Source organism: Leptosomus discolor, chromosome 14 (assembly GCF_034619465.1).
Source record: "Leptosomus discolor isolate bLepDis1 chromosome 14, bLepDis1.hap2, whole genome shotgun sequence".
In the NCBI taxonomy this organism is placed as follows: domain Eukaryota; kingdom Metazoa; phylum Chordata; class Aves; order Leptosomiformes; family Leptosomidae; genus Leptosomus; species Leptosomus discolor.
The window spans coordinates 1936622-1961645 of record NC_141404.1 but is presented as its reverse complement, the minus strand read 5'-3'; the positions used below and the strand labels follow the sequence as shown (position 1 = coordinate 1961645).

The following is a 25024-nucleotide window of genomic DNA, read 5'->3' as shown; positions in this document are numbered from 1 at the left end:
CCTTCAGCACCGGCCCCAGCAACAAGGGTCCGGTTCTCCCCCCCACCCCCGGCACCGGGACGGACCCTCCTGTCATCTTCCCCCCACCCCACCCCGGGCACCAACACCAGTTCGCCCCCCGGCACTGGGACCAGTCCGTCTTCCCGGCTCACCGGGACCTCCCGTCTGGCCCAGGTACCAGCGCTGCAGGAGCAGGGGACCTGCAGGGAGGGGGCTGGGGGCTGGGGCCCCCCCAGCTGCGCTGCCCGGGGTGGGCGATGGAGGTTGGGCAGCTCTTGGGGTGAACTGCGGGGTCCCCCAGCGCGCAGACGCCAGGGTCTGGGTGGATGGGGGGCAATGGGGACCACCCCTCCCGCCACCCCAGCAGCGCAGAGCCAGGGGTCACCCGTGGGGACCCTCTGCGATGCGGGGTCTGAGCTGCAGCCCTTCGTGGGGTGCGTGGGGCTCCCGGAGAAGGAGGCAGCAGCAGCCCAGCATGTGGCAAGGTAAGGGCTTTGAAGGTGAACCGCAGGCAGCCGGCTCCTTGGCAGGCTCCGGGAGGGAAGGAGCTGCATGCGGCTTCCTTTTCCTTCAAAAAAAAACCAGGCACCACAAGTCTCTTCTTCCCTCGTTTTCTTGGAGGAGTCTTGGAGGAATCCTTATCCAGCCGGCTCTCGCGGAAATTGCACCTTCCTTGGTGCAAGAGCAAAAATGCCAGAGCCCTTTGGCCAGAAACCGGGGACTGTCCCGAGGAGCCAGCCCTGCTGCCGGAGCCCTGCGGCCCGCAGGGAAGCCCTGGGATGGATCCCCGCTCCCTAATGCCAACGGACGCCTCCATCAGCCAGGAGCTCACCCAGGAGCTGCACCCGGCGTGGAAACCCCAGCGTGGGGCCAGCGCTGGTGATGCTCCTGCCCGCTGGATGCTGCCGGTTTGAATTAGGTCAGGCTTTCATCTCGGGCAGGGCTGAGCTCCCCGCTCCAGCCCCTGGGATTGATGATTTATGGCAGGCGCCCGGGCAGGGGGAGGAAGGGGCTGCAGCACCGTGGGGCGGCGGGGAGCCGAGGACGCGCCGTGTCACCGTGCGGAGAGCGGGTGACGTGCTGTTTGGAAAGCGCCTCCTTTAGGATCCACCGAGATCAGACGAGCGGGGTGTCGGGAAAGGCTCCAAAGAGACTCAAGGGCCATGTAAACCTTTGGGGCGTGGAATTTCAGCCAGTGGAAGGAGCCACAGCGGCCACGCTGGGACCCTGCGTCCCGGCAGCATCGGCCACCCGGCTGCCTGCTGCTGACCACAATTCAGAAGGCGAAGCTGCGCCCGTGTTAGTGCAGTAGATGGGTGACCCGGCCGGGCTGTGTCCGGGTGACACCAGGGCTGAGAGCTCTCCTGTGAGCTGCCAGGGCCACGCCATGAGGGAGGCGAAGGTCTCGGGAAGACGGGCAGAGGACGAGGACAGCTGAGACGTGGGGGCGAAGCAAATTCCACAGCAGAGGCAGGGCTGAGCTCAAGCCCTGGGACAGCACGGGGTGGTGGGGAGGCGTTGGGAGCGGGTCACTGGGGGACCACACCGGGCGCTGAGGCTGACGGGCTCTGAGCTTTCGTGCGGTGCTGAATCCTGCCCGGCTCCTCGCTCCCTCAGTGGCACGAAATCTGCTCCAGTACCCACCGGTAAACCCCCTGAGAAGGAGCGATGTGTTGTGGAAGCAGGAGCAGAAGATAGAGCTGGGATCCCGCACTGGATATCCGTTGCCCAAAGTTACGTCTTGAGGTTGCAGCAAGACTTTCTTCAAAGCCCCACGCCCCTCCGCCAGGGGATAATGCAGAGAGCCCTCCAGTTCCAGCGCTAATAACCACAGCAGTTTGGTTTCTGTAGTGGTATATTGTGGAGATAATTAGATGAGGGATTTCCAGCTCGTTTGCCTGGGTGATGAAAACCTCCTCTGCACCCAGGCAGAGCCGTGCCACCATCCCCGCCAGCAGCACCAGCCCTCCGCAGCCACCAGCACCTCTAATTAACTGGAGAGGGCTGCTGGAAATTAATTTCTCAATTAACTCTCCCTGATTTTACAACAGAAGCAAACAGCAGTCGGGCAGTGCCCACCGAGGAGCGAGCGGCTCAAGGCACTGATGGGGCAGACCCCGGCACGGGGAAACTCTCTCTTTCCAAGGGGTTTGGGGTATTGCACCCTGGGGTGCCGGGCAGCACCGTGCCGTGCCGTGCCGTGCCCTGGAGGCTCCAGCCACCTCCATGTAAAGGCAGCGTTTTGGAGGGGAGATGCTCAAAGACACCAGCCTGGTCCAGGCTGCAGCTTGTCTCTGTGTCACGTTGAGTCCAAGCCCTGAACTTGAACGAGAGCTGAGAGCAAGGAGAGGAAATTTGGAGCCTGGGTCCAGCGGAGAGGCTTGCCGATGGTCACGGTGTTTCCAAGAGCGGCGAGGGGGGCCGGCAGTCAGTAGGGATCTCGTGTCCCTGCCCAGCTCGCGAGGCTCTGCGGAGATGTCACCCTCCCGGGCTGGCTGTCCCAAGCACTGCCCCTCAAAGGGACAGCCCGCACAGCACCGATCCCTTCTGGGTGCTGCTGGGGCTGGGCTCCCAACCTTCGGCGAGGCAGGTGCTGTGCGGGGGCTGTGGGGAACATCCCCCAAGAGCTGTTGGCTGAACACAAAGCTGCCGTCATCCCCCTTGCTCCATCACCCAGCCGTGCCCACCCAGGCACCCCCAGCACTTGATGAAAACGCTTGCAAGGACCTTCATATTCAATTTATCCTATAAAGAGCAAAAAGATCCCCCCTACCCTGCATGTCCTCGTGGTCGCACGGTGGGGACGAGCTCTGGGCTGGATGGGGGGTTAGCGCTGGCACCGAGGAGCCAGATTCCGGGACACGTCTGGGCTGGATATTTGCTCTCTGAAGCCTGAGCCAGCAGCAAAGCCTTCACCGGGGCTGCTCCGTGTGGACCCTCCATCTTGGGGTGCTGATGTTCCAGCCATGGCACCCAGCAGGGACCATCCCTGGCACCCAGCGGGGTCCATCCCCCATGCTCCCCACCCTCCCAGGCACCCACGCTGCCCAGAAGTGGCTGTGTCTCTATAGCCCCCACTGTACTTGACGTCCCTGCCAGATGAAAACTCCCATACAGACCCAAGCTATTATTATCTCCGTCTTCCACTGTGCTAATGGTCTCTCAGGAAACAGTCGTCTTTTCTTTTTTTCTTTCTTTTTTTTTTTTTTTTTTTAGCTGTTAAAACCCACGAGTACCAGAGCGGGGGTAACGAAAAGGCAGGCACGGCGGAGCGCAGCACCGAGCCCTCGCCAAACGCAGGGGAGCCGGCGTCCCCCTAACCCGGTGGGGACGGGGAGCAGTGGCCAGGCAGGACCAGCCGAGGACCAGCCCCGGGGCCTTCTGGTAGGCAGGGCTGGGGAGGGCAACGGGCAGCACTGGGGATACTGGGGATGGCTGTGGCACGGGGCCACTGAGAAACCTGCACGATGAGGGGGCAAGTGCGGGTCCTGGCTGCCCCCCACTTGCCATGCTTGGGTGGGAGGTGTAGGGGCCCCGCAGCATCGCAGAGGGGGGCCTCTTCTCATGCCCAGCTCGAACACCCATTTTCCTCTGCTCGCTCCCCGGTTTACTGTTTGGGCGCTTTGCCTGGTGCCCCGGGCTGCTCCGTCTGCCGAGGAGGGTGCCGGTGGTGCCAGCAGTGCCGGTAGCCCTGCCCGTGGGCTGGATGGCACCAGCTCCGCAGCCCAGGGCTTCTGCAGGGTAATCACCCGTGGATTATTTGGGGTTAACAAGTGGCTCCTGGAAATCAGAAGCAAAGCGAAAGCTGCGAAACGTGAGATTATATAAACGGCGCTGGAGGCAGCTCCGGCACAGCCTGTAATTAATTCGCGGCAGTGAAGTGCTTTGAAGATCCAGGGTGACGCGGCTGGCGGGGGTAAGGCAGCCCGAGGAGGAGCAGCACCCGCCGGCGGCAGGGTCCCGCTCAGCCCCGGCTCCCCTGAGCCGGCGTCCCCGCTCCTGCCGCAGGGATGCTGCGAGGGGAAGAGGGCGGTGGCGATGCTCGAGCACCCCACGAACCCGCTGGGTGCTGGGCTCACCCCCTGCAGAGCCCATCCTGCAGCCTCCATCCTCCCTCCCCAAATGATGCAGGGGGCACGGCTCAGGAGCGGGGTCAGCCCCGCTGCTTTGGCAGGGATCGCAGTGGGGAACGGGACAACGCTTTGCCGTGGCCAGGGGAACCCTCAGGGCTACGGAAACTTCGCGTGTTAGGAAAATGTCCCTCCAGTAAAAAAAGGCATTGCTGCCCCCCTGCTTCCAGAGCACCCTCACGCTGAACTGGGGCCACAGCTCAGGCTTGCTTCATTTCAGGCTCTTGCAATGCCTTAAGCAAGGGCCAAACCACTGTCGGTTAAGCAAGAAACATCTAGAGGAGCCAGAGAGTCCTGCCCGCTGGCGTTGCGCCCCCTCCTCACTGCCCTGGGACCGACATGATGTCCTGGTGTGGGAAACCCCCCCTTGTTTTGCTGGAGACCTGGCTCCCAGCTCCAGGTTCTCAGAAGCCTCATTGCTAATTGCCTGGCTGAGGTTTATCCTCGTTATACCAGCGGTTCCCCGCACGCTATCATTAAGCTCATCTTACCACGGTGCCTTCTCTATACCAACACTGCCGGGAAGGGCGGGGAGAGCCACGAGCCTCCCTGCCACCGGCAGCTCCGTGGCCCCAAGGGCATCCCGAAATAGACTGGAAGGCGCCCAGCCCGCGATGATGTGGTTCCCAGGGGCACCCCGCTCCTGCTTGATGGCTCGTGGCGATGCTGATGGGAAAGGCAGGACCAGGCATGGGACGTGCTGTGCCTTGAGGTGGCGCGGAGCTGAGCTGCTTCCTCCCGTTCCCTCGGCAGCACCGGCACCGTCGGCAATGCGAGCGATGGCAGACCAGGCTGTGGCGGCGGTGGACACCTCTCCAACCCTGGCACCGTCCCCGGGCTCGCCTCGGCGTGGGGACACCGGTGGGCCCCATCCCACTGTCACCAGGGAGGACGGTGGTGACCGGGATGGCTGCGGGCTCGTTTTCACAGTGGACGGCGACACACTGGGGGGGATGCTCCTGGCCGACCTCCCGCGGGGCCCCCAGCCCTGGCTGAGCCCTGCCAAGTCCCACACGGCCCCGTCGTCCCCCAGCGTCTCCCCGTCGGAGAGCCGCGCCGCCCTGCTCCGGCTGCGGGAGGCCAGGCTGGAGGACACCAAGAGGCGGCTGTCGGAGGCCGTGCAGGAGCCCCTCAGCCGGCTCAGCCGGCTCATGGCCGAGGAGAGCAGCCCCGTGGCCCGGGCGAAGGCGGGCGCCGGGGGGCAGGAGGGGGGTCACGGGGCCGGGGGCCGGCGGGCACGGGACTGGAGCCCCTGGGAGCCCACCCTGAACTGCCGCTACGAGATCTGCTCCTACGGGGACGTGATCCAGGTGGTGGAGGTGGCGCAGCGGGATGCTGAACCCCAGCTGCCACCCGCCGAGGAGCCGCCGCCGGCACGGGCACGGCCGGGGGGCACGGTGCCGGGCAGAGCCCTCGCCTCCATCACCCTCCTCACCTACGGCTACTTTGTCCTGCCGCTGCCACCCTACGCTGCCGGTCTCTGCCTGGGGCTCATCTGCGGGCTGGTGCTGGGCTTCCTCGCCGTCCTCCTCCTCGTGCCGAAGGCTCCGCCGGCAGCACGGGGACTGCGGGGCTGCCTGCGCCCCAAGCTGCTCCTGGAGGAGCCGTGGGAAACCCCCCACCTCCAGGTAGGAGAGAGGTGGTCCAGGCTGGGGCGCTGGGTGGTGGTTGAAGGGGAGCCGGGGGTTCGGGGTGCAGCATCGGGCGGGGGGTGCCGAGCCCACGGCGGGTGCAGGCTGCCACCCCATACGGCACAGCGGGAAGCAGCCGGCTCCCTCTCCTCCCACCCAGGGCTGGATGAACCAGCTGCACGCCTACGACCCCGAGCTTTTCCACCCCTTGCTCACGCACTCGGTGCTCGCCACGCTGGATGGGGCCACCCTCAAGCTCTCCTACCCCAAGAGCAACGTCCCGCGCCGAGCCGCCTTCGAGGAGGAAATCCTCGACGCCACCTTCATCAGCCACCGCTGCTACAACCTGACCGACGCCAAGGTTAGCTTGGTGGTGCCAAGGACGCTCCCGCAGGAGCGGGGGGCTCGCCCCTTGCAGGAACCCCCCGCCACCCCCGGCTTCACTGCTGCTTTCGGTGTCGCAGGTCTTCCTCTGCCCCCCCAGCCTGGCCCGAAAGCGGACGTGGAACAAGAAATACCCCATCTGCGTCCTCCTCCCCGACCGGGCGGAGGTGGAGTGCAGGAGCAGCGAGGAGCACGACGTGGAGCTGCAGAGGGACGAAGGGACGAAGAAGGCACCAGTGCCAGGGCAGGACGTCCCAGGGGACTGCAGGGAGCGGTGCCTGTACCTCTTTGGGCGGACAGGGAGGGAGAAGGAGGAGTGGTACCAGCACCTCGTGCGAGCCTCCCGCGGGACAGCCAGCAGCAGCCGCGGTGAAGCCAGAGGAGGTGAGAAGTGGCCATCGTGGCCTCTGCCCTGTGCCGGGACCGATGTGGGGTGGGAGCTGCACGTGTGCCGGGAGGACAAGCCCTTGGTGGGCACCAGTGAGCGTGGGGGGACACGGAGGAGCCCAGAGCCAAGAGCATTTGCAGCAGCAAGGAGAGCCTGGAGGACCCCCCTTGCCAGCAGAGGGTGGGTGGCATGTCACTGGCATCTCGGGCGGGCAGCATGTCACTGCGTGTGCGTCACGGCCCGGCAGCGTGTCACCTCTCATGCCACCCTGACCCACTCGTGTCCCCATGTCCCCAGGCGCGGGACCAGCTCCGCGGAGCAGCGGCAGCAGCAGCGGAGGGAGCACCGAGGACATCCCCTCCGCTGTCCCACTCAAGGACCTGGCGGGAAGCGTCCGACAGAAGATTTTCCTGGATTACAGCACCTACATGGCCCGATTCGTGCCAGTGCAGGTCGGGGGCAGCCCGGACCAGAGCCCCTGTCACGGAGCACTGGGCAGCCCCACGCCCACCAAGGTGAGTGGGACAAATCCAGCACTGGGAGCGGGACACGAGCACTAAGTGGAGGCTGACGGACCTCGCGTGCCACCACTTCCAGTCTTGTGGTTCGTCTTCTCCCTCCCAGCCCCATGGTTTGAGCAGCCAAGCCGTGGTGCAGGGCAGAACCTGGCCAGCGGGTCCCACCGCTCATGGGGCCACCTCGCTCCAGGAGCTTGTGGCTTCTGTCCCTGCGCAGCTCAGCGAGGACACGGCCAGGCGCAGCGAGGCGTGCATGGCTTGGATGAACGCACTGGTGGGGCGCATCTTCTGGGACTTCCTCCGGGAGCGATACTGGGCCGAGCAAGTGTCCAGCAAGATCCAGAAGAAGTTGAGCAAGATCAAGGTGAGAGGCAAGAGCATCACAGCACCTGCGGGAACCCCATCCCCAAGGCCCCACGGCGGGTGCCAGGCTGCGGTGACCATCCCCATGGGGTTTCCCTCCATCAGCTCCCATATTTCATGAACGAGCTGACGCTGACGGAGCTGGACATGGGCACATCCATCCCCTCAGTCCTCAACGCCTCCAACCCCACCGTCAACGACCGAGGTAAGAGCCCCGCAGAGCAGCAGGGACCCCAGGGCTGGCTCCACGGCAGCTGTTCTCAAGGTGCCACCCTGAAGCAGGGAGGTTTCGGCAGGCACACGAGCAGCCCTGGGCCCCTGCAGTGCCGAACGGAGGGCTCACCCCGTCCCTCTCCCCGGCAGGGCTCTGGGTGGACATGGAGGTCACCTACAGCGGCTCGTTGCAGATGACGCTCGAGACAAAGATGAACCTCTGTAAGCTGGGGAAGGAGAGCGCTGCAGAGGAGAGCGGCCCAGCAGAGGCAGGCGGAGAGGGGTAAGGAGGCTGTGTGTGGCTGGGTTTCATCTTCATCCTCCTCCTCCTCCTCTTGCCTGAGCAAGGCAAGAGGGTGCTGGCCCCGGGGCACAGCCGTGATCCCCCCTTGGGGCTTGCAGGGCCAGGCCAAGGCTGATCCTGCTGGCAGACAGCGACGCGGAGTCGTCCAGCGCTGGCTCCTCCGATGAGGAAGACGTCACCGCTGCAGAGCCCACGGGAGCCCTGGGGGATCGGGCCCCACCACCCAGCGCCGAGGGGTAAGGGGCTGTGCGGGGTCTGCCCCGCGGGGTGCATGGGGGAGGCACGGTGCTGCGCCAGCACGGGGGCTCGGGGCCGGTTTCCCTGGGGAAGGCACCCACAGGCACCCCGGCACATCACGGCAGCCCTGGATAGGGGAGCCCTGTCCCTGCGGGGTGCTGCGCAGGCGGCCGGGGGGATGCCGAAACCCAGCACGGCCGCTGGGTCTCATCCTGCTGCTGAGCTGTGGCGCCCCTCGCTTCAGCCACGTCAGCGGCAACAGCACGAGCCGGAAGATCCTGCGCTTTGTGGATAAGATCGCCAAGTCCAAGTACTTCCAGAAGGCCACGGAAAACGAGTTCATCAAAAAGAAGATCGAGGAGGTTTCCAACACGCCGCTGCTGCTGACGGTGGAGGTGCAGGAGCTGGCAGGCACCTTGGCCGTGAACATCCCACCACCGCCGACGGACCGTGTCTGGTACCAGCTCTTCTCCCTCCCGTGTGGGGACCCACATGCATCCTCCTTCCAGCTCCCCTTGCTCCCTGCGGCTCAGCCAAGGAGCCAGCTCTGGGGCTTGATGCTTTCTCCCTCTTTCCTTTCCCCTTGCAGGTACAGCTTCCGAGTCCCACCTCAGCTGGAGCTGAAGGTGCGCCCGAAGCTGGGCGAGCGGGAGGTGACGTTCCTCCACGTCACCGAGTGGATCGAGAAGAAGCTGCAGCACGAATTTCAGGTGCCTGGTCTGTTAAAGGGCTCCGCAAACCCTGCTGAAGCGTGGGCGTTGCTGCAAGCAGGGGTGATCTCCGCAAAAAGGCAGCATCTGAGCTGGTCCGTCCAGCTTCGGAGAGCAAAAAACCCCCCACAACCTAAGTAACCAGCCCTAAGGGCTGGTGCCCTGAGCACTAGAGTGCTGGAGGAAAAGTGGTTTCTCCCAGTACTGCAGCCCTGCCCCAAGCAGGGGGGGATTAGGAGTGTCAGCAAGTTTGGGAGATTTACCGTCGCAAGGTCAGCGATCTCCCGTCACAAGGTACCCGCTGGTTTGTTTTCTGCCTCTCACCGTGGAGACCTTTGTTCAAAGCACAGAAATGTCCCCACAGATATTTAGGTACCCAAATTCCCCCCAAAGCGTCACCGATTTGAATGGCTTCAAAGTGCTGGTCCCTGCCCTCTGCCATGGCCACCCTTGAAGCCATACGTACACGTAAGGCAGGGCAAAATAAAACCGCTCCTGCTTGTCCCCACCCCGAGACACCCAGAGCTGGTGACCCCCTCGGGCCAGGCACAGCCAGCTGCTGACGAGGGGACAGGAGCCCAAGACCCCCTGTTCACCTCTGACCCGAGCTCCCGCGGCTCCTGCCAAGGCCACTTCCCAGCAGATGTGTCACCAGTCAGGCGGCGGTATTCGAAACCGCTGATTGTTATTCTGGATTCCTCCTTTCAGAAAATTTTGGTGATGCCAAACATGGACGATCTCATCATTCCCATCATGCGCTCTGGCCTGGATCCTCAGCCGCCCACTGGGGGCCTTCCCAGGGACCCACCAGCCAAGGGAGAGAAGAGGCTCTGAAGCGCAGCCCCCACGGGCAGGGCAGAGACACTGCACGGAGCTCAGGGACCTCGCTGGGCCCCGGGGCCACTGACTGCACCCAGGGCTATGCCCTGGCGTCCGAGCTGCTCGGTTCATCTCATCCTCAGCACTTTTGTAGACGAGCCTCCTCCTGAAATACTGCAAGCACACGTTCAGAGCAGAACCAGCCCCACGGCGAGGGGTTCGCTGGAGACCCAGGAACTTCATGCACCTCCTACCAGGTTCCCAGGGCTCCTGGTCAAGGGGACAGCTCTGGACCAGCGGAGGGCTGGGCTTTCCACTGTCTGGTTCCCAAAGAGGGTGCAGGACGCCCAGACCGGTTCTGCACTGAAGGAGTTGGGATCACCGCTGATCCAAGACATCACAGCTCCGACAGGCATCACACCCTCCCCGCTGGCAGCTGGACTGCGAGGAAATCCTGGGTGGGAAATGAGTCCGAAAGCTGAATAAATCCATCACTGCCCAGTCCTACCTAGCAGCCGTCTTGTTGTACCCGAGTTCCCACATCTGAGGACGCCAGACGGGATCGTGGGGCTTGGGCAGAAAGAACTCCACGGGTCATACTTCCAGCGCAGCAAAAGGGGGGCCTGGGTGGGCGTGTGTGAGAGGCAGCGAGGGGAGAGATGGTCAGTGAGACCGGGAGGCCCTGTATTCCCAGTAGAAACTGGGGCAGAAGTGCCGCTACCTGCCCTGCTCTCCTCTGGAGCAGAGGAAGGGGAGTCTTCACCGCGGTTTGGGTGAATGCAGGCAGTGGGGAAAAAAAAATCCCTGGGCAAAGGAAAGGGAAGATCCAGAGGACAGAGCAGACACTTGGCTGTCCCAGTTAGTCCCTGTCCATATGGGCCAGCCCCAAGTGCTGCGTGTCCCATCCTCACCTGCTTGAGGACACACTGCTGCCCACAGGCAGCACCGAAAACAAGCGAGACCCCCCTGCAGAAGGAGGAGAGGGAGCCAGCGTGGCTTGAAGCCTTTTTATTGAAGGCACCCAGTTAAGCAGTCTTGAAAAATCTCAGTTCTTACAGCTCTTCCTGCACTCCTCGCTTCGCTTTCACCAAGTGTTTCTTCTGAGGGCCCTGGAAGAGAGCGGAGAGGAGAGGTCTCAGGGTAAGAGGCAGATGAACCCGGCCTACAAGGCTGCGCGTGAGCTGCGGGGAGCAGAACCGCAGCTCTGGCCGCTTTCTGCTGCGCGAGGCTGCTCCTGGTGCCTGCTCCTCAGCTGGCAGCTCCGTGCCGCCGCTCCCCAGCCACCCCCGGGGTGTCCCTCAGCGCCGCAGGAACCACGAGGGGAACATCGCTGCCCTCGCGCAAAGGGGGTGTTGACGTGGGCAGCGCGAACGCAGCCAGCGAGCCGCCGCGAGTGGCCTGCTCGGAGCCGGGCGGGCAGGCGGGGGACGGGGAGGGGAGCAGTAATTGCGCCGACGAATTCGACCAGGAGCTTGCCGTGGTGGTGGAGCGGCTGCCGAGCTGCTCTACGAGCCCTGGAGGAGGCAAGGCCAAAGGCCCAGATTCTCATCAGCCAACTCGACAGAGCCTTGAGGGGTTTCCACCAGCTCCGGAATGGGGTTGTCCCAGACCAAGTCAGTCCTCTGGGAGCAGGTGGCAAGAAGTATTGATGTGTGTCTACTTCCAGCCAAAAGTAAAGTTTTACCACAGTATATACATGGGGGAAAAGTCTCACCCCACGGGCAAAAATGGCAAAGAAAACAGCTGTAACCAGGTAAAACCACCTCCTGTCACTAGGATCCACGTCACAGCCCCTCAGGACTTGCAGCGACAGCCAGAGCAGAACACAGAACAATCCCCTAACAGTGAGATCAAGGAAATCAGCTTAACCTCGAAAGAGCTCTGCAAAGGCACTGCACAGCCAATCCCCCTGGCAGAGCTAAGGAGGCTTAGCCAGTTGCACAGGGGATTTCCAGCTGACAGGCCAGATCCAGACTGGGTTTACGCCTGCGCGGTATCCAGGCAGTTGTTTCTTTCATTTCTGCCAGCTGAAGGCCTGGCTTGCTTAATGCTTCCTCAATTTCACACTCAGACTTATGCACCAGCCCGGTGCAAGCTGCAAAACTGTTGAAGAAACTCCGATTGCTCTGGATTTATTTCATTTTTTCTTTCGCCCTGGACTTAAGAAAAATATACCGCTTGGCCTTTCTGCAAGCTTCCTGACAACAGAATCGCAGATTTGTGTCTGAATTTGACCCAACCTTTTCTTCTGAAGAACATTAAAGCTGTAAATCATTCCAAACAAATCAAAGCAGTGCACAATTATGGGTGAAAGGGACCATATGGCCAACGCAGTGCCTGCCAAGTTAACGGCTTGTTTAAAACATCCCGTGGTGAATGGAAACTGGTTGGCCATATGGTGTATTATTTGCTGGTTGGGTTGTCTTGGATCACTCACACGACCATCATGTTCTTCCTTAGCAAAGTATCTGCTGTGTGAATTGAATTCATGCCTGTCTTTCACGCGAGACGGTCCCGATCACCCGTTTGGCTGTTGTTATATCGCGAAGTAGATGCTTGGTTGGAGTCAATCGGTTGCTTTAGCCCCGGCTGTCAGCACGGCCTGGGAGCTGGAGCCGGCGCAGAGCATAACTCACCATGAAAGCCCGCTTCTCCTGAGCTGTCTGGAAGCAGCCATGGCCAAACTTGGAAGTGGTATCAATGAATTTGAGCTCAATGGCTTCCTGAGCCCGGCGGCTTGTATGCACCAGAAGGGACTGGAAAAGAAGAGTCACGATGCTTCAGAAAACCTGGACACCCGCTCTGATGGAAGCAGCGTTGAAATACCCTAGGTGCACCCATTAGACAAATATCTCCAGGAAAATCTGCCTTCTCAGAGAAACACCCTGGTGCTCAGGTGGCAGGTGACGCCCTGGATGGCAGAGCAGCGCCGAAATGAGCCTGCTCTTCACTCAGCATTTCGTTTCCTCGCAACCTGCTGACGGCCAAGGTTTCCATTTCTGCATCCCAGCCCCCACAGGCTTCCAGAGGGACCACATTTGGCTGCACGCTGCCACAAAGCATCTAGCTGCGAAGGGTCTCACTGAGCACCACCCTCACACGCCACGTGCCCTCTGTCAAGGACCCGACCAGCCCCCCTGCCCGGCTGTTAGGAGGCAGAGGCCTTCTCCACGGGGTGAAGCTGCTCGTGGAGAGCTACAGACCGTGTCCCCCCCCGCAGCGCCAGCCGCGCTCTCACCTTCCGGAGGGTGAGCACACGCTTCTTCGTGCCCACGACGCAGCCCTTCAGCATGAGGAAGTCGTTGTTGACCTCCCCGTAGTGAGGGAAGCCACCCTGCGGGGAGAGGCAGAGAGGAGGTCGGCGGGCGGGAGAGCGGGATGGGAGCAGACACGTCCGCAGGTGGCATTTTCCAGGGAAGGAGGAGGCAGTGGCCGACAGTCCTTCCAGCTAACGACGCTCTGCACCCTTCAGCTTGCCTGCTCAGGACCACCAGAGCGTGTCAGCCACGCTGACGGCATGATCCCAGCTAAGGTGCAACCCGGAAGAGCTGGGGAACCAGTAACCCTGCTTCCTTCCCTGGAGGGTGTGGGTGAACAGAGAGCAGAGCTGGATGGACTTCCGAGTTAACAGTTTTTAACAAGCAAAAGTGAATTTTTAAATGGAGTAGCAAACATTTATCTGTTAAGTGTCAGATTTTTAATGTCATTTAAACTTATTTTTCTTTTTAAACAAAGTTCCCAGTTCCCGCCCAAGTTATCAGCTGAAAGTTAAATGTTTGGGTCTAGCAACGGACCTAAAACCACACCTCACAGAGATGGTTTTCCACGTCCAAAACACAAGGAAAAGAATCACTGCACTCCTTTCAGTGAATTTTCCTTCAAATCCTTTCCTCTGCAGCTCTCTCCAGCCAAGGAATTACTTCCCTGGCTGGGATTCCTGCAGCGAGGGACACTCACAGCCCTGTTCCCCGCTCGGCCCTTACCAGAGGCGTAATGGTCTTCTCCGTGACATCGTAGTGTGTCGAGGCGTTGTTCTTCACCACTTTGCCATCCTCCACGTGGATCCCACGGCCAATGCGGTAAATCTAGGAAAGGAAACAAGAGATGGCGGCCTTCCCACCCCCTCCCTGAGGGCTGTCACAAGGACGGCACGGTTTTCCCCAAGGTGAGCTCCCTGCGGTGCGTCCCTTGAGCAAGGAACAGGGAACAACAGGGGAAGACACGGAGAACAACAGCCCTGCAGGTCTCTGGGGAAACAGCTGAGAAACCGGCGGGGAGCGGAGGCCACCGTGCCACAGAAGGATGGTGACAGCGCGGGGGGGAAGGAAGGCAGGGAGGCGCAGTGGTGCTCTGAGGAGCCCCGCCTGGGCCGTACCTTCTTGTTGAGCTCCGTGCGGTGGTGGTAGCCCTTCTGGCCAGCCCGAGCAATGGAGTAGCCAACGCGGGCCGGGTGCCAGGCTCCGATGCAGGCCACTTTGCGCAAGCCTTTGTGCGTCTTCCTGGGGAGCTTCTTGGTGTGCCAACGGCTTGTCACCCCTGGAAGTGTGACCAGACAGGGCGGTGAGAACACCGGGGAGAGTCAGCGCCGGCGTCTGCGTGCTGGGGAGGGGAGAGTCTCATCGTTCTTCTGCCGTTCTCAGAAGACACCGCGTTGGAAGGAGACCAAGAGCTGTCACCACCGTGAGAGGCCAGAGCACAGAACTGTTCTCACTTCCCATGGATCTGATCAGCCCGCGATACGCTCCTGCTGAGCACAGCCACGCGCACGCACGGGAACGCTCGCACCTCCGCACACGTGAGAAGCGCAATGGCTTGACGTACTCACCGCGCCGCTGAGCCTCCTGCGAGGACTCCGGGCACGGCAGACAACGTGGCCTTTCCTGAGATTAAGGAGACCAAGCTCTGCTACAACGGAACTGCACGTCGTGGTTGAGGTCCAGAGGCTCTTTGCCACTCCCCGTGCAGCAAGTTGGTGGGTTCTCAGCACGGCTAACGCGCCTCTCCCCCAACTCCACCTCGTACGAGAAGGATAGAACCAAGCCCCTGGGCAAGGGTCTCCCTGCTCCGTACCTTTCATCCCATGCCCCTTGCTCACGCCGATGACATCGATCATCTCGTTCTGGCTGAAGACGCTGTGCACAGAAACCTGCTTCTCCAGCCTCTCGCGAACCCAGTCAACCTTCTCGGCCACCGTCCCCCCGTTCAGCTGGATCTCCATCACGTGGGCCTTCTTCTGCCGCAGCGGGAGCAGCTTCATCTGCATTAGACAGGGCAAAACGCTGCCCCTCACCTCCCAGGCATGGACGGGAGGGCAGGGCCGCATCACCCACCACTCGTGAGGGGCACAGGGGGTGAGCAGGACCGGCTCCTCACCCTGCTCCCTACCACACTGTCAGCCCTTTCCACAGCAGCCAGCGACCCGGGTCAGCATGCCTACCAATCTCTTGGACCTAACTCCGTGTCCTCGAGCCCAACCACCCCATCTCCCAGCGTTCCCATTCCAGGCAGGAGCCGATGCACACCCTCTCCACCAGGGAGCACAGGAGCAGGTCAGCCTCATCCTACCCCAAGAGCTAAGCCCAGTAGTAATGGCCGTGGTAAATGCCCCAGAGGAGCCCATCACCAGAGCACCCTCTGAGGCTGAACGCTGCGACCAGCCAGGACGCAGCTCCGTGCTCCAAGCCAGAGTCAACGCCTCTCCTTTGGTCACGCTCCACCTCTGCTTACAGACTAAGCAGCTATTTCTAGTTCCTACCAAGAGGCGCCTCCGCTCTCTCCCAGCGCCAGCTCCCTCCGCAAAGCCCCTGCCAAATCGCCGCAGTCGGGACTTTGAGGGTCTGTGCCAGCCGCAAGCGAAGCCTTGAGCCAGCTTAACTCTGCCCCAGGCTCCAAAGCAGCCATTAACTCCAGGGATCAGCATGAAAACGGACCCCGTGTATCCCACAATCAGCATCTGGCAAAACCGTGCCTGCCCGTGGGTTATTTTTGCCCCAAACATTTGACACCAGCTGCTAATTTGAGGGGATCACGGGGCCTCAGGTCCCTTGCTGACACAGGGCTCACCGCCTGCCGAGGCTCTGCGCAACGTCTGCTCTCCTCCGCGGGTGTGTGGGCTCCCCAGTGCGCCCGAGCCCCAGCCCCCCTGTGGCAATCCCCCAGCAGGGAGCTCTGCTGAGCCCGGCTCAAAGGGGCAGGGCTGGTGTCAGGGCACAGCGGGGAAAGTCTGCCGACACCTCCCATCGCCTGCGTGCCCCGTCCCGCTCCCTCTGACCAGCGTCTGTCTGCTCAGCCTCCTGTGACCCCACCAAGACACCCCCGTGGATCCCAGCTCCCAGGCCCTCACCACGCTCCCACGCTGAGGAAGACCCCGAGCCCCCCTTGCCCACCTCCAAACCCCCCCCGGGGTGAGGCTCTGACCTGGGTGTGCACAATGACACGAATGACCTTGCAGTACTTTTTCATCGCCGCAAAATCCTTCTCCAGCTGCCTTTTGCCATCCTTATCCTGCCATTTTTTGCAGTACTTGGTGAACGCCTTCTTCTTGCTCTTGTGCCTACGACAAACGTGTTTGTTTGACATCCAGCAGAGCCGAGGGGTGCCGTGCTCCTGCTGTGCCCTCAGGCAGCGCGGCGTGGGGGGACAGATCACCCCGCCAGGCGCTTCCCCGGAGGCACAAGGTACCTGCGGATCCCTGAACCTCGCCTGACTGTCGGGGCCGTGACACGGGGCTTTGAGGTGGGAAGAGGGAAGTGAATAACGAGCTGTGGAAAAGGGCTGGTAATTCAAACCCGTTTGCTTGAGCCACCCAGTTGTCTCCCACTGACTGGCTCGGTGCCATCAAAATACAAACGCAAAAATCAGAAGTGAGTGGAGAAAGGAGAAAACAGGCTCCGGCAGGGATCAGAGGCATGTGGTGGGTGGATCTCAACGGCAGCTCTTGCAGGAGACACGATTCCTGCGGCTATGAAATTCATGTTTCCATTTTCCTCTCCGCTGGTGCGGGATTTGGGGCGTCGATGTTTAGAGGGGCCAGGGGTCACACTCTGCATCACTTTTTCCCCTGACAAATCTGGTTTTACTCTCTGCACTTGGTGCCCCAGCCCAAATATTACAATTTAACAGAGAGTAGATGGGCCCGACCTACACGAAGGAAAACGAACCTGCAGCACGCACTGCCATACGATCTTGTGGAGAGAGCTAACTTACTTCAGCCATTAGAATAAATTTACATATGCATATGCTGATTCCCAGCATCAAGCTGTTGGCAGCTATCTCTGTGCATGACTCAATAAATGGCAGCCTCACTCCACCCCAGAGCGCGGCGGAGCTGTTTGCCACGGCGAGGCTGCGGGGAAGCCCTCGAGGGTCTCCCCCCTTGCAGCGCCCCAGGGACCCTCCCCAGCGGCGGAGGCACTCACCAGTTCTTGTAGAAGCGCCGCCGGCACTCGTCGCTGATGTGCTCAGCAAAAACAGTCTTGAAATTCCTCAAGCCCTTGGGTGTTTCTACGTACCCCACGACCCCCACCACCACCACCGGGGGTGTCTCAACGATGGTCACGGCCTCCACCTCCTCCCTCTTGGAGACCTCTGCAAGAGAGCAAAGGGAACTGGTGCTCAGCATCGTCTGGGGTTGGATTCTTCCCCGGAGCCATCCACCATCACACTCTGCTCCTCTCACAGCCGGGCTCAGCCCTTCCATCTCCCACCCGCTGGAGGACCAGGCAGGGTGGGATCCCCAGACACTGAACAGGTTAGACCCTGCGGCCCAGCACACCTGAACCCGTCGTCCCCAGGCTCGGGGGAGCAGGACATTGGATGGTTCTTGCCCTGGAGTTTGGCTCCAAGCCTGTGGGCATCCCAGCGGAGAACATCATAAACTTGCCCAGCAAGCTGTCCCAAGCCCAGGGTTTATCAGGTAGTTCCCCTGCAGGGTCCTTCCGCCAGCAGGATCCAACAAACCACCAGTCACCATACCAGTGTGAGGACTTCCCAGGAACCCCCAGACTCAGCTCACGCTGGCCGTGAGGTGGCCCTTGGCCATCCAAGATCTGGATGGCACTACAGGAGGTAGCCTGGAAGCTTTGTGCTCCACCACCCATTCCCAGGAGCAGCCTTTCCCACCAACAAGACCGTTCCCTTGTTTCCCTCCTGGATGTGGCTCCCCAGCTTCCATCAGCCAAGCCTTACTGAGCCCAGGCCGGTGCACCTCCCGCACGGTGTGCGTCATGCCGGCTTTGTAGCCCAGGAAAGCTGTCAGGTGGACTGGTTTGCTGGGATCATCCTTAGGCCATGTCTTCACCTTCCCCCGGTGGCGACGGCTTCTCTTGTGGGGGAGGAAGCCCAGGTGGCCATGCCTGGGAGCAGAGAACTTGCGGTGGGACTGCGGAGGGGAAGAACAAAAAAGATCAGCTTCACTTTCAGGTCCTAGAAGATGCTGGAGCACAAAGCACAACTGGAAATCTTCCCCTTTAACATCAAGCGAATGCTGGAGGGATTCTGGGCTCTTCCTCGATTCCGACACGACAAAAAGAACGCGTAACAGGATGGGATTTTGTTCAAGCTTCCATCACGTGCGTTGAAGAATTTAGTAAGTTTCTGGACAACTGATGCTGATTAAATAAAAAAACTTCTGCTCGAGGACTTTGAAAGAGAAATACGTTCTTTAATAGGTCTGCCCTTCCATGATGTTAATTATAATGACTTGTTTTGTATTCTGCAGCACCAAAAGGGGCTGCTCAGAATTCCTGGGCTTCATGTCATCAAGGCAAACGGCACCCAGCAGGCACAGCTAACCATCAGAAGAAACGGGAAAGGATGCCCCAAGGAATTGGTAATAAGAACACGAGCAGGTTAAATACGCACCTTGAAAACCAAATTAGAAGAGCTAAATATATAAACCCCAATCGCAAGGTCATGCTGAGCCAGGCGAGAGAAAGCAACAGCGCTTTAGAGACAGGGACAAGTTCTCACACGATTGGCTTCAAGGCAGGGGAACTGGGGGGCAGCCCGAGCAGCGAAGGGTTAGATCTACACCCACTGCAACTCCCTCCTTGCTAAGATCAGTCTGGTTGCACTTTCCACCAAGCTTATTTTCCAGCCCAAGTGGAGTTACAATGAGCTTGACGGCATTTCAGCTGTACTACCATCGCCGGTAACCCAGTCCTGCTCGCTGTCCCTCTTGCACACAAAGGAAAGGCAGCAGTGCCGAGCTTTACGAACCATGGGACGTCTTCAGCCCAGGTCAGCCGCAGAGAGAGGCTGTCGGTAAGTGCCTCCCCCGTCTAGTACTTAAGATGGTTCTCGGTCTGAAGACACAAATTTAGCTCCTAGCTTCACCCGCGGCTATATTCATTCCGTACTGGGCCAAGCTGGCAGGTTTGCGGGGTGATAAAGGTCAATGGCCGGTGTCTCAGTTTACACCTCTCCCTCCTGAACAACTCGAAGGCGAATGGCAGCAGTTAGAGCTGCCTGACGGGGCCCCCCGCTGCCCAGGGCCCCCGAGCTCTGGGTAGAGACAGGCCAAAAATCCTTCCATCAGCTCAGGCGAGAAAGACTTTGCGATTCTGACCGGGAAAGAGACGGAGGCGATAGCTCTGGTTGTGAGGGCGGGCGCTGCTGCTCCTCCGGGCCGGGGCCTGAGGCCGTTTGGGCGGACGACAGGGGCAGGGCCCAGCCCCGGGAGGGGGCAGACGGACTACATCTCCCAGCATGCATCGGGCACAGAGGAGCATGCGCAGCGCGGCGCCCTCTGAGCCCGCCGTCCCCCCGCCGCCGGGGTTGTGTGGGGAGCCGCCATCTTGTCCGCGGCTGCTGCCCGGCCCGCCGCCGTCATGCCGGAGGACAGGGACTGGGAGGCGTATAAGGTGCCGCCGACCCGCACCCCCGTCTCCGAGAGGACCACCTCGGTGCCCAACCCGGTCGACTTCTTACAGACCGTCTTCAACTATGTCGTCGACGCGCCCGTCACCTTCTTTCGAGGTACCGGCGGGCCCAGCCTCTGCCCGCTCCCGTCGCGGGGCGGCCGGGCCCCCTCACTAGCGCCGCTCCGCGGTGCGCGATGGCTGCGGGAGTCGGGGGGGCTGCGGCATGGCACGGGGGGACCGGGGGACCGAGACGGGCAGGGGCGCACAGGGGCACGGGGCAAAGGCACAAGGACACGGCCACCGGGACAGGCACAGGGGAGGGGACACGCAAAGACACGGGCGACAAGAGAGCACAGACACGGGGACAGGCGCAGGGGCACGGGGACAGGCGCAGGGGCACGGGGACAGGCCCAGGGGCACGGGGACAGGCCCAGGGATGTGCAGACAGACAAGAACGCAGCACGGACACTGGGAGAGATATGGGGATGCAGGACACAGACAAGGACACAGCACAGACAGAGGGACAGACAGACACGCAGGGGCCAGGAACACAGAGCTGGACACGCATAGACACAGGGTCCCCTCGCAGACGGGGGCCAGCGGTGTCTGACCGCAGGCTGTTGCTGCAGAGTGGATCGAGCGCCAACATGCCAAGAACAAGTTCTACTATTACCACCAGAAGTTTCGCCGTGTGCCCGACCTGAGCGAGTGTCTGGAGGGAGACTACCTCTGCTTCTTCGAGGCCGAAGCCCAGTGGAGGAGGGACAGGTATGGCTGCCACCGGGCTGCCCCCCAGGCGAGACCACAGCAGAGAGCACCGCTCTGGTTCCTCAGCCCTGGGAACCCCAGCAGTTGCCTTAAACTCACAGCATTTTCATCTAGTGTGGGGTGTTGAGGAGAGCACCTCCTGCCCACCCCATTACCGAACACCCAACTCCATAGTCCTGCTGTCCCCTGCAGCACATCCAAGCCGAGCAGGGTGGCATTAGGACACATCCTCCTGCCCTGCCCAGTTCCTGCAGCACCGCAGGATCCTGTAAAAACCCAAAGCTGACCTTCGAGACAGAGCATTGCCCCTTCATTCAGCTTTTCCATCCTCTTTCCCACAGGCTGGTTGATCAGGAAATCGTGGAGATAGTCCGGGAAAGGCTGGGTGCATGCAAGCAGAGGGAAGGACCCAACCAGTTCCAGAACTGCGCCAAGGAGATGGAGCAGCTGGTGCAGGTCACCAAGGCCTACCAGGACAGATGTGAGTACAGCGAGAGCCTGTGCACGCCTCCGCTGCGGCAGCACACGGGGAAAGGGGGTTTTGAGCCACGTCCCAGACTTCACACAGGACAGAGACTTATGAAGCCCATTTGAGACATTTACTTTCTTTTTAGATGGTGATCTCGGTGTCCATGGAAACGCTAGGACGTGCCTGATGAAGCAGAAGCACAGGATGATGGAGGAGAGGAAGGCACAAGAAAACGCATCTCAGTAGATCGAAACGGTGAGCGCCTCGCTCCGTGGCGCGTGTATCGAGTACCCCGTGCTGCGTCCGTGATGCGCCTGACCTCTACAATAAATGTGCCGCCCAGACACCTGCCGTGCAACAAGAGTCGTTCTTTGAGGAGATCTGCAAACACGTGCAGAATTCTTCCTTTTCCAGCTCTGCATTCAGCTCTGAATCCCAGTGGATTGTTACCATCCTCTGAGCATTATCCAGCCCCTCACTCCAGGCACCCCTGGCTGCCTTCCCTGGGATTTCCCCTCCGGAGCTCTCCCCCACCGCCGTGAACCAACAGAAACGCGCTGCGCTGCTCTGCCAGCCCTGCCAGGGAACTCCCTCCGTTCGGGTACAGATTCCGTGCTGTAGGACAGCACATGACCTCCAGAGCTGGTGCTAGACCCCATTTAGGATTAACGCACAATTAACAAGGATCAGGGGAACGTATCACACCGTTTCCCCTTCAACAGGTGTTCAGGCTCTGGCCTGCAGACATGAACCTACTCCAATCCCCAGCAGAGATTTAATCCATCTGCCCAACACACCGACCATCCTGCCACACCAATCGCAATTTCTCCGTCACTGATCACTTTATTATCTTGTGCAAAACCCCCTTAAGTCGTTGCCACAGCAGCTGCCTGGGTTCTCTGCACAGAGACTCTGGTGTGGGTCTTTGCCAGATGATCAGTGAACTCCTGCAAAAGAAAACAAACAAAGCCCGTGTTTTTATTTTTCTTGAGCACCATGACAGGTTTCTCCGCGCTGCAGCCCTTTCCAACAAGCTGTGTATTACTTATTTTTACTTCTATTTCAAAGTTTTCCCATTTCTTTTGTCCACAAAGTGCCATTTTCAAGCATTACTTGGAAGCACATGCTGAAAAACCCACGCTCTGCCCAGCAGCCAGCTCTGGCTGAACTCTGCTCCCCCAGTTCTCCCGGCAGAGCATCTGAGCCTTACGGGGCAGGAAAGGCCGAGCTGCCAACGGCAGAACTGCTCTTACCTGGTAAGGAGACTTGGTGAACACAGTCTCTTTCCAGAGGTCAGGAGTCAGGTAACTGTAGGTCTTGGAGATGGCATCGAAGGTGGCTTTAGCTAGGGACAGAAATCAAACGTTGCACAGCACAGCTACAGAAACCAGATCCCCAGCACCCGCCCTCGCAGCGCCAAACCTGTGGAATTCAGGATGGGACAGGGAGCCCACAGCAGGGTCTCTCTGATACGCATTCAAAACTCGAGTTTCTTTCTCTCTCCATTTACGACAATTACACTACTGCAAACAAGTGCAATCGCGCAGATTGGGAGATTTTTTTTAATACTAATGCACGAATAAAAAGACAATTTCTTGTCATTAACTGTTACAGAAGCTCGGGATCATCTACAGCAGGACTAACCTGCGTCGTTAAAGGCATCAGCGGAAGCCTTTGCCTCTGCTTGACTGCTGGAAGGGTTTGATTCAACACAGAGTCAAAAATACGACCGAAATAGGTGCGTTGCACCCCCGTCCGCGACCAAACACGAGACGCTAACACTCACCGAAGTTGCCGAGGGTGGCGGTGCAGCCCCTGGCCGAGGTGTAGCAGTCATCGATCCCCGCCATCATCAGCAGCTTCTTGGGGACAGGGGCCGACACGATCCCTGTCCCACGGGGGGCCGGGATCAGACGCACCAGGACAGACCCACACCGGCCAGTGACCTACGCACAGACACGGGGGGACAGCTCCCGAAACGTGCCGCAGCAGCACCACCACCCCCCCCCAGGCCAGGCCAGGCCCATCATCCTCACCTTGCAGGGCACGGTGTGGGGCTTGCCAATCTTGTTCCCCCAGTAGCCTCGTCGTACCGGTACGATGGATAACTTGGCCAAAATGATCGCCCCACGAATAGCAGTAGCGACTTCTTTCGAGCATTTAACGCCCAGACCAACGTGGCCGTTGTAGTCCCCGATAGCGACAAAAGCCTGGGATCGAAAGGAAAGTTTCCAGCGGCGGCTGCACCGCGCTCTCAGCAGAACAGGGTCCGGCAGGGCCTCGCCAAGGACAACCCCAGGGAACAGTCACAGCTCAAGAAGCCCGTTTTTCCCCTTAAAGCTCATCCTTCAGTCAAAACCAGCTACCGTTGGAGAACTGGAGTTCAAGACAGGCTTATACTGGTCAAAAGTCCCAGTAATTTCCAAACTATGTTCTCTCTTTACGCCCAAGACTTCTCTCTCCCCCACAGCCCCTGAAAAGCCCACACTGCTGCACGAGCGTGACTTCGTTTTGCATTAGGGCTGTTTCAAATAATATCTGAACGTATTACAAGGATTTAAAAATTAATACGCTAACTTTATAAGCTACACAAACACACCTCTGTACTAAAATATTTACTATATACTACAGAAAAAAATACCACTGCTTGAGCTAATTTATTAATGTAATACCAAAAAAAGCAGGAGACAACACACAGAGTTTTCAACGTGAGCAAACAGAAGAAAAGGGCTACCTTGAACCTAGTACGCTGGCCAGCACGAGTCTGCTTCTGGACCGGCATGATCTTCAGAACCTCATCTTTCAGAGAAGACCCCAGGAAGAAATCGATGATCTCCGACTCCTGCAAGAGTCAGTCATTTAATCGCACAAGGCCACGCTTTTTAAACAAACTGAGCACAGCCAGGAAGACTCTAATTCAAGTTCAACAACCCAGTACACGTGTATTTTAAGGAATAGCTACTGAAGTTAAATTTTGAAGGTGTAACCTCATTCCAGCCTGCTGGGCAGTCCGACGCAGCAAGTTAAAACTTCATTTTTTTTCCTTCATTTCCAGAACTGCTCCGCAAACGCTTGGGCAAGGCACTGCCATCACCACACAAGGCAGCACCAACGCACACCCACCCCGCTCCGTCTCAAGCAACTGCACCGGCCCTCAGCTCCTGCCCGTTTACGCCTTTAAGTCCAACACGCTGAACCGGAGCATCCCAGAGAGCAGGAGCAGCCACCGCTGGCAGCTGCACCCCGGATGAAGGCTCTGCTCACGGCAGCTTACCTTGATGGGAAGCGAGAAGAGATAGATCTCCTCGAGAGACTTGATCTTCATATCCTTAACCAGGCGACCGAGCTTGGTAACAGGAATCCACTAACGAAGAAACCCATGGGAAAGGGTCACCGGCAGTACCCGCTGCCAGCCCCCCCCCCCCCCGCCGGGAACCGGCTCACGTTCTGCTCCAGCTTGCAGCACGGCAGCCAACACCGGCTCGGCCCCGCCAGCCCCGGGAACCACTTACTTCCTTATCTTCTGCCTTGCCTCCACGAGCCCCGCGGCCTCTCCCTCGACCCCTACCGCGGCCACGCCCGCGGCCCCGCAGCCCGGTCCCGAAACCGCCGCGGAAGCCCCCTCGGGCCGCTCCTGCACCTCCCGCAGCACCGGCGTCGTCCGCCATTTGCTAGAGCAGAAAGGAACGCGCGTTAACCGGGACACCGCCGCAAGGAAAGGGCAGCGCGGTGGCAGGGCCCGGCAGGAAACCGATTCGGCCGGGGACGGGCAGCCTCCCCCGCGCCGCCGGTAGCCCCGATGGGCGCGGATAAGGAGCGGGCCTCTCCGCCAGCGCCATCCCGCCCCAACTTACGTGATCTCTCAGCGTAGAAGGCCGCACTACCCCGCCGCTCGCTATTTATAGCCCGCCGAGTCTCGCGAGAGTACCAGCCCCGCGCGCTGAATGAGGAATACATTGCTGTGCAGAGCGGCCCTTTTCGCTCACTTATACAGGGTGCGGGGCGAGTAGACCCACAGGCAGCCGTGCGCATGCGCCACACTCCCTGTATATAAAGAGGGGGCGCAGGCGCGGAGCCCCTAGTCTGAGGCGAGCTGAGGGTAGGTGAGGTTTGGTGCGTGAGGGGGAGGGTGGTGTCTCCTGCCTTCCGTGCTCCTTGGGCTTTTAAAGATAATTTCTTGGGGGCGTTTCTGGTGCTGTCTGAGTCTGTGTCGAGTGGGGCGCGGAG

At 60.1% G+C, this 25024-nt stretch overlaps 4 protein-coding genes across 4 annotated transcripts; 2 read left to right on the top strand and 2 right to left on the bottom strand.

The window, feature by feature from the left end:
• Positions 1 to 4900: 4900 nt before the first annotated feature.
• LOC104345405 (testis-expressed protein 2) lies at positions 4901 to 9712 on the top strand. Its single transcript, XM_086473146.1, has 11 exons — positions 4901 to 5758; positions 5922 to 6122; positions 6226 to 6529; positions 6831 to 7048; positions 7158 to 7415; positions 7520 to 7619; positions 7778 to 7910; positions 8030 to 8167; positions 8413 to 8625; positions 8758 to 8878; positions 9587 to 9712. Exons 1-11 carry the CDS (start codon positions 4901 to 4903, stop codon positions 9710 to 9712), a joined length of 2670 nt encoding a protein of 889 aa, XP_086329272.1.
• Positions 9713 to 10690: 978 nt separating this feature from the next.
• Positions 10691 to 18928, bottom strand: RPL3L (ribosomal protein L3 like). Its single transcript, XM_009949839.2, has 10 exons — positions 18917 to 18928; positions 17885 to 18077; positions 17116 to 17284; positions 16115 to 16250; positions 14768 to 14954; positions 14073 to 14233; positions 13681 to 13782; positions 12936 to 13031; positions 12334 to 12453; positions 10691 to 10806 (listed from the first exon to the last, which is right to left on the bottom strand). Exons 1-10 carry the CDS (start codon positions 18917 to 18919, stop codon positions 10750 to 10752), a joined length of 1224 nt encoding a protein of 407 aa, XP_009948141.1. The 5' UTR covers positions 18920 to 18928; the 3' UTR covers positions 10691 to 10749.
• Positions 18929 to 19488: 560 nt separating this feature from the next.
• NDUFB10 (NADH:ubiquinone oxidoreductase subunit B10) lies at positions 19489 to 21143 on the top strand. Its single transcript, XM_086473347.1, has 4 exons — positions 19489 to 19675; positions 20190 to 20328; positions 20670 to 20809; positions 20943 to 21143. The coding sequence occupies exons 1-4, from the start codon at positions 19528 to 19530 to the stop codon at positions 21041 to 21043; spliced, it is 528 nt and encodes a 175-aa protein (XP_086329473.1). The 5' UTR covers positions 19489 to 19527; the 3' UTR covers positions 21044 to 21143.
• A 473-nt stretch (positions 21144 to 21616) lies between these two features.
• RPS2 (ribosomal protein S2) lies at positions 21617 to 24665 on the bottom strand. Its single transcript, XM_086473346.1, has 8 exons — positions 24652 to 24665; positions 24310 to 24468; positions 24072 to 24161; positions 23532 to 23639; positions 22834 to 23007; positions 22584 to 22743; positions 22051 to 22142; positions 21617 to 21744 (listed from the first exon to the last, which is right to left on the bottom strand). Exons 2-8 carry the CDS (start codon positions 24463 to 24465, stop codon positions 21664 to 21666), a joined length of 861 nt encoding a protein of 286 aa, XP_086329472.1. The 5' UTR covers positions 24466 to 24468; positions 24652 to 24665; the 3' UTR covers positions 21617 to 21663.
• Positions 24666 to 25024: the final 359 nt, after the last annotated feature.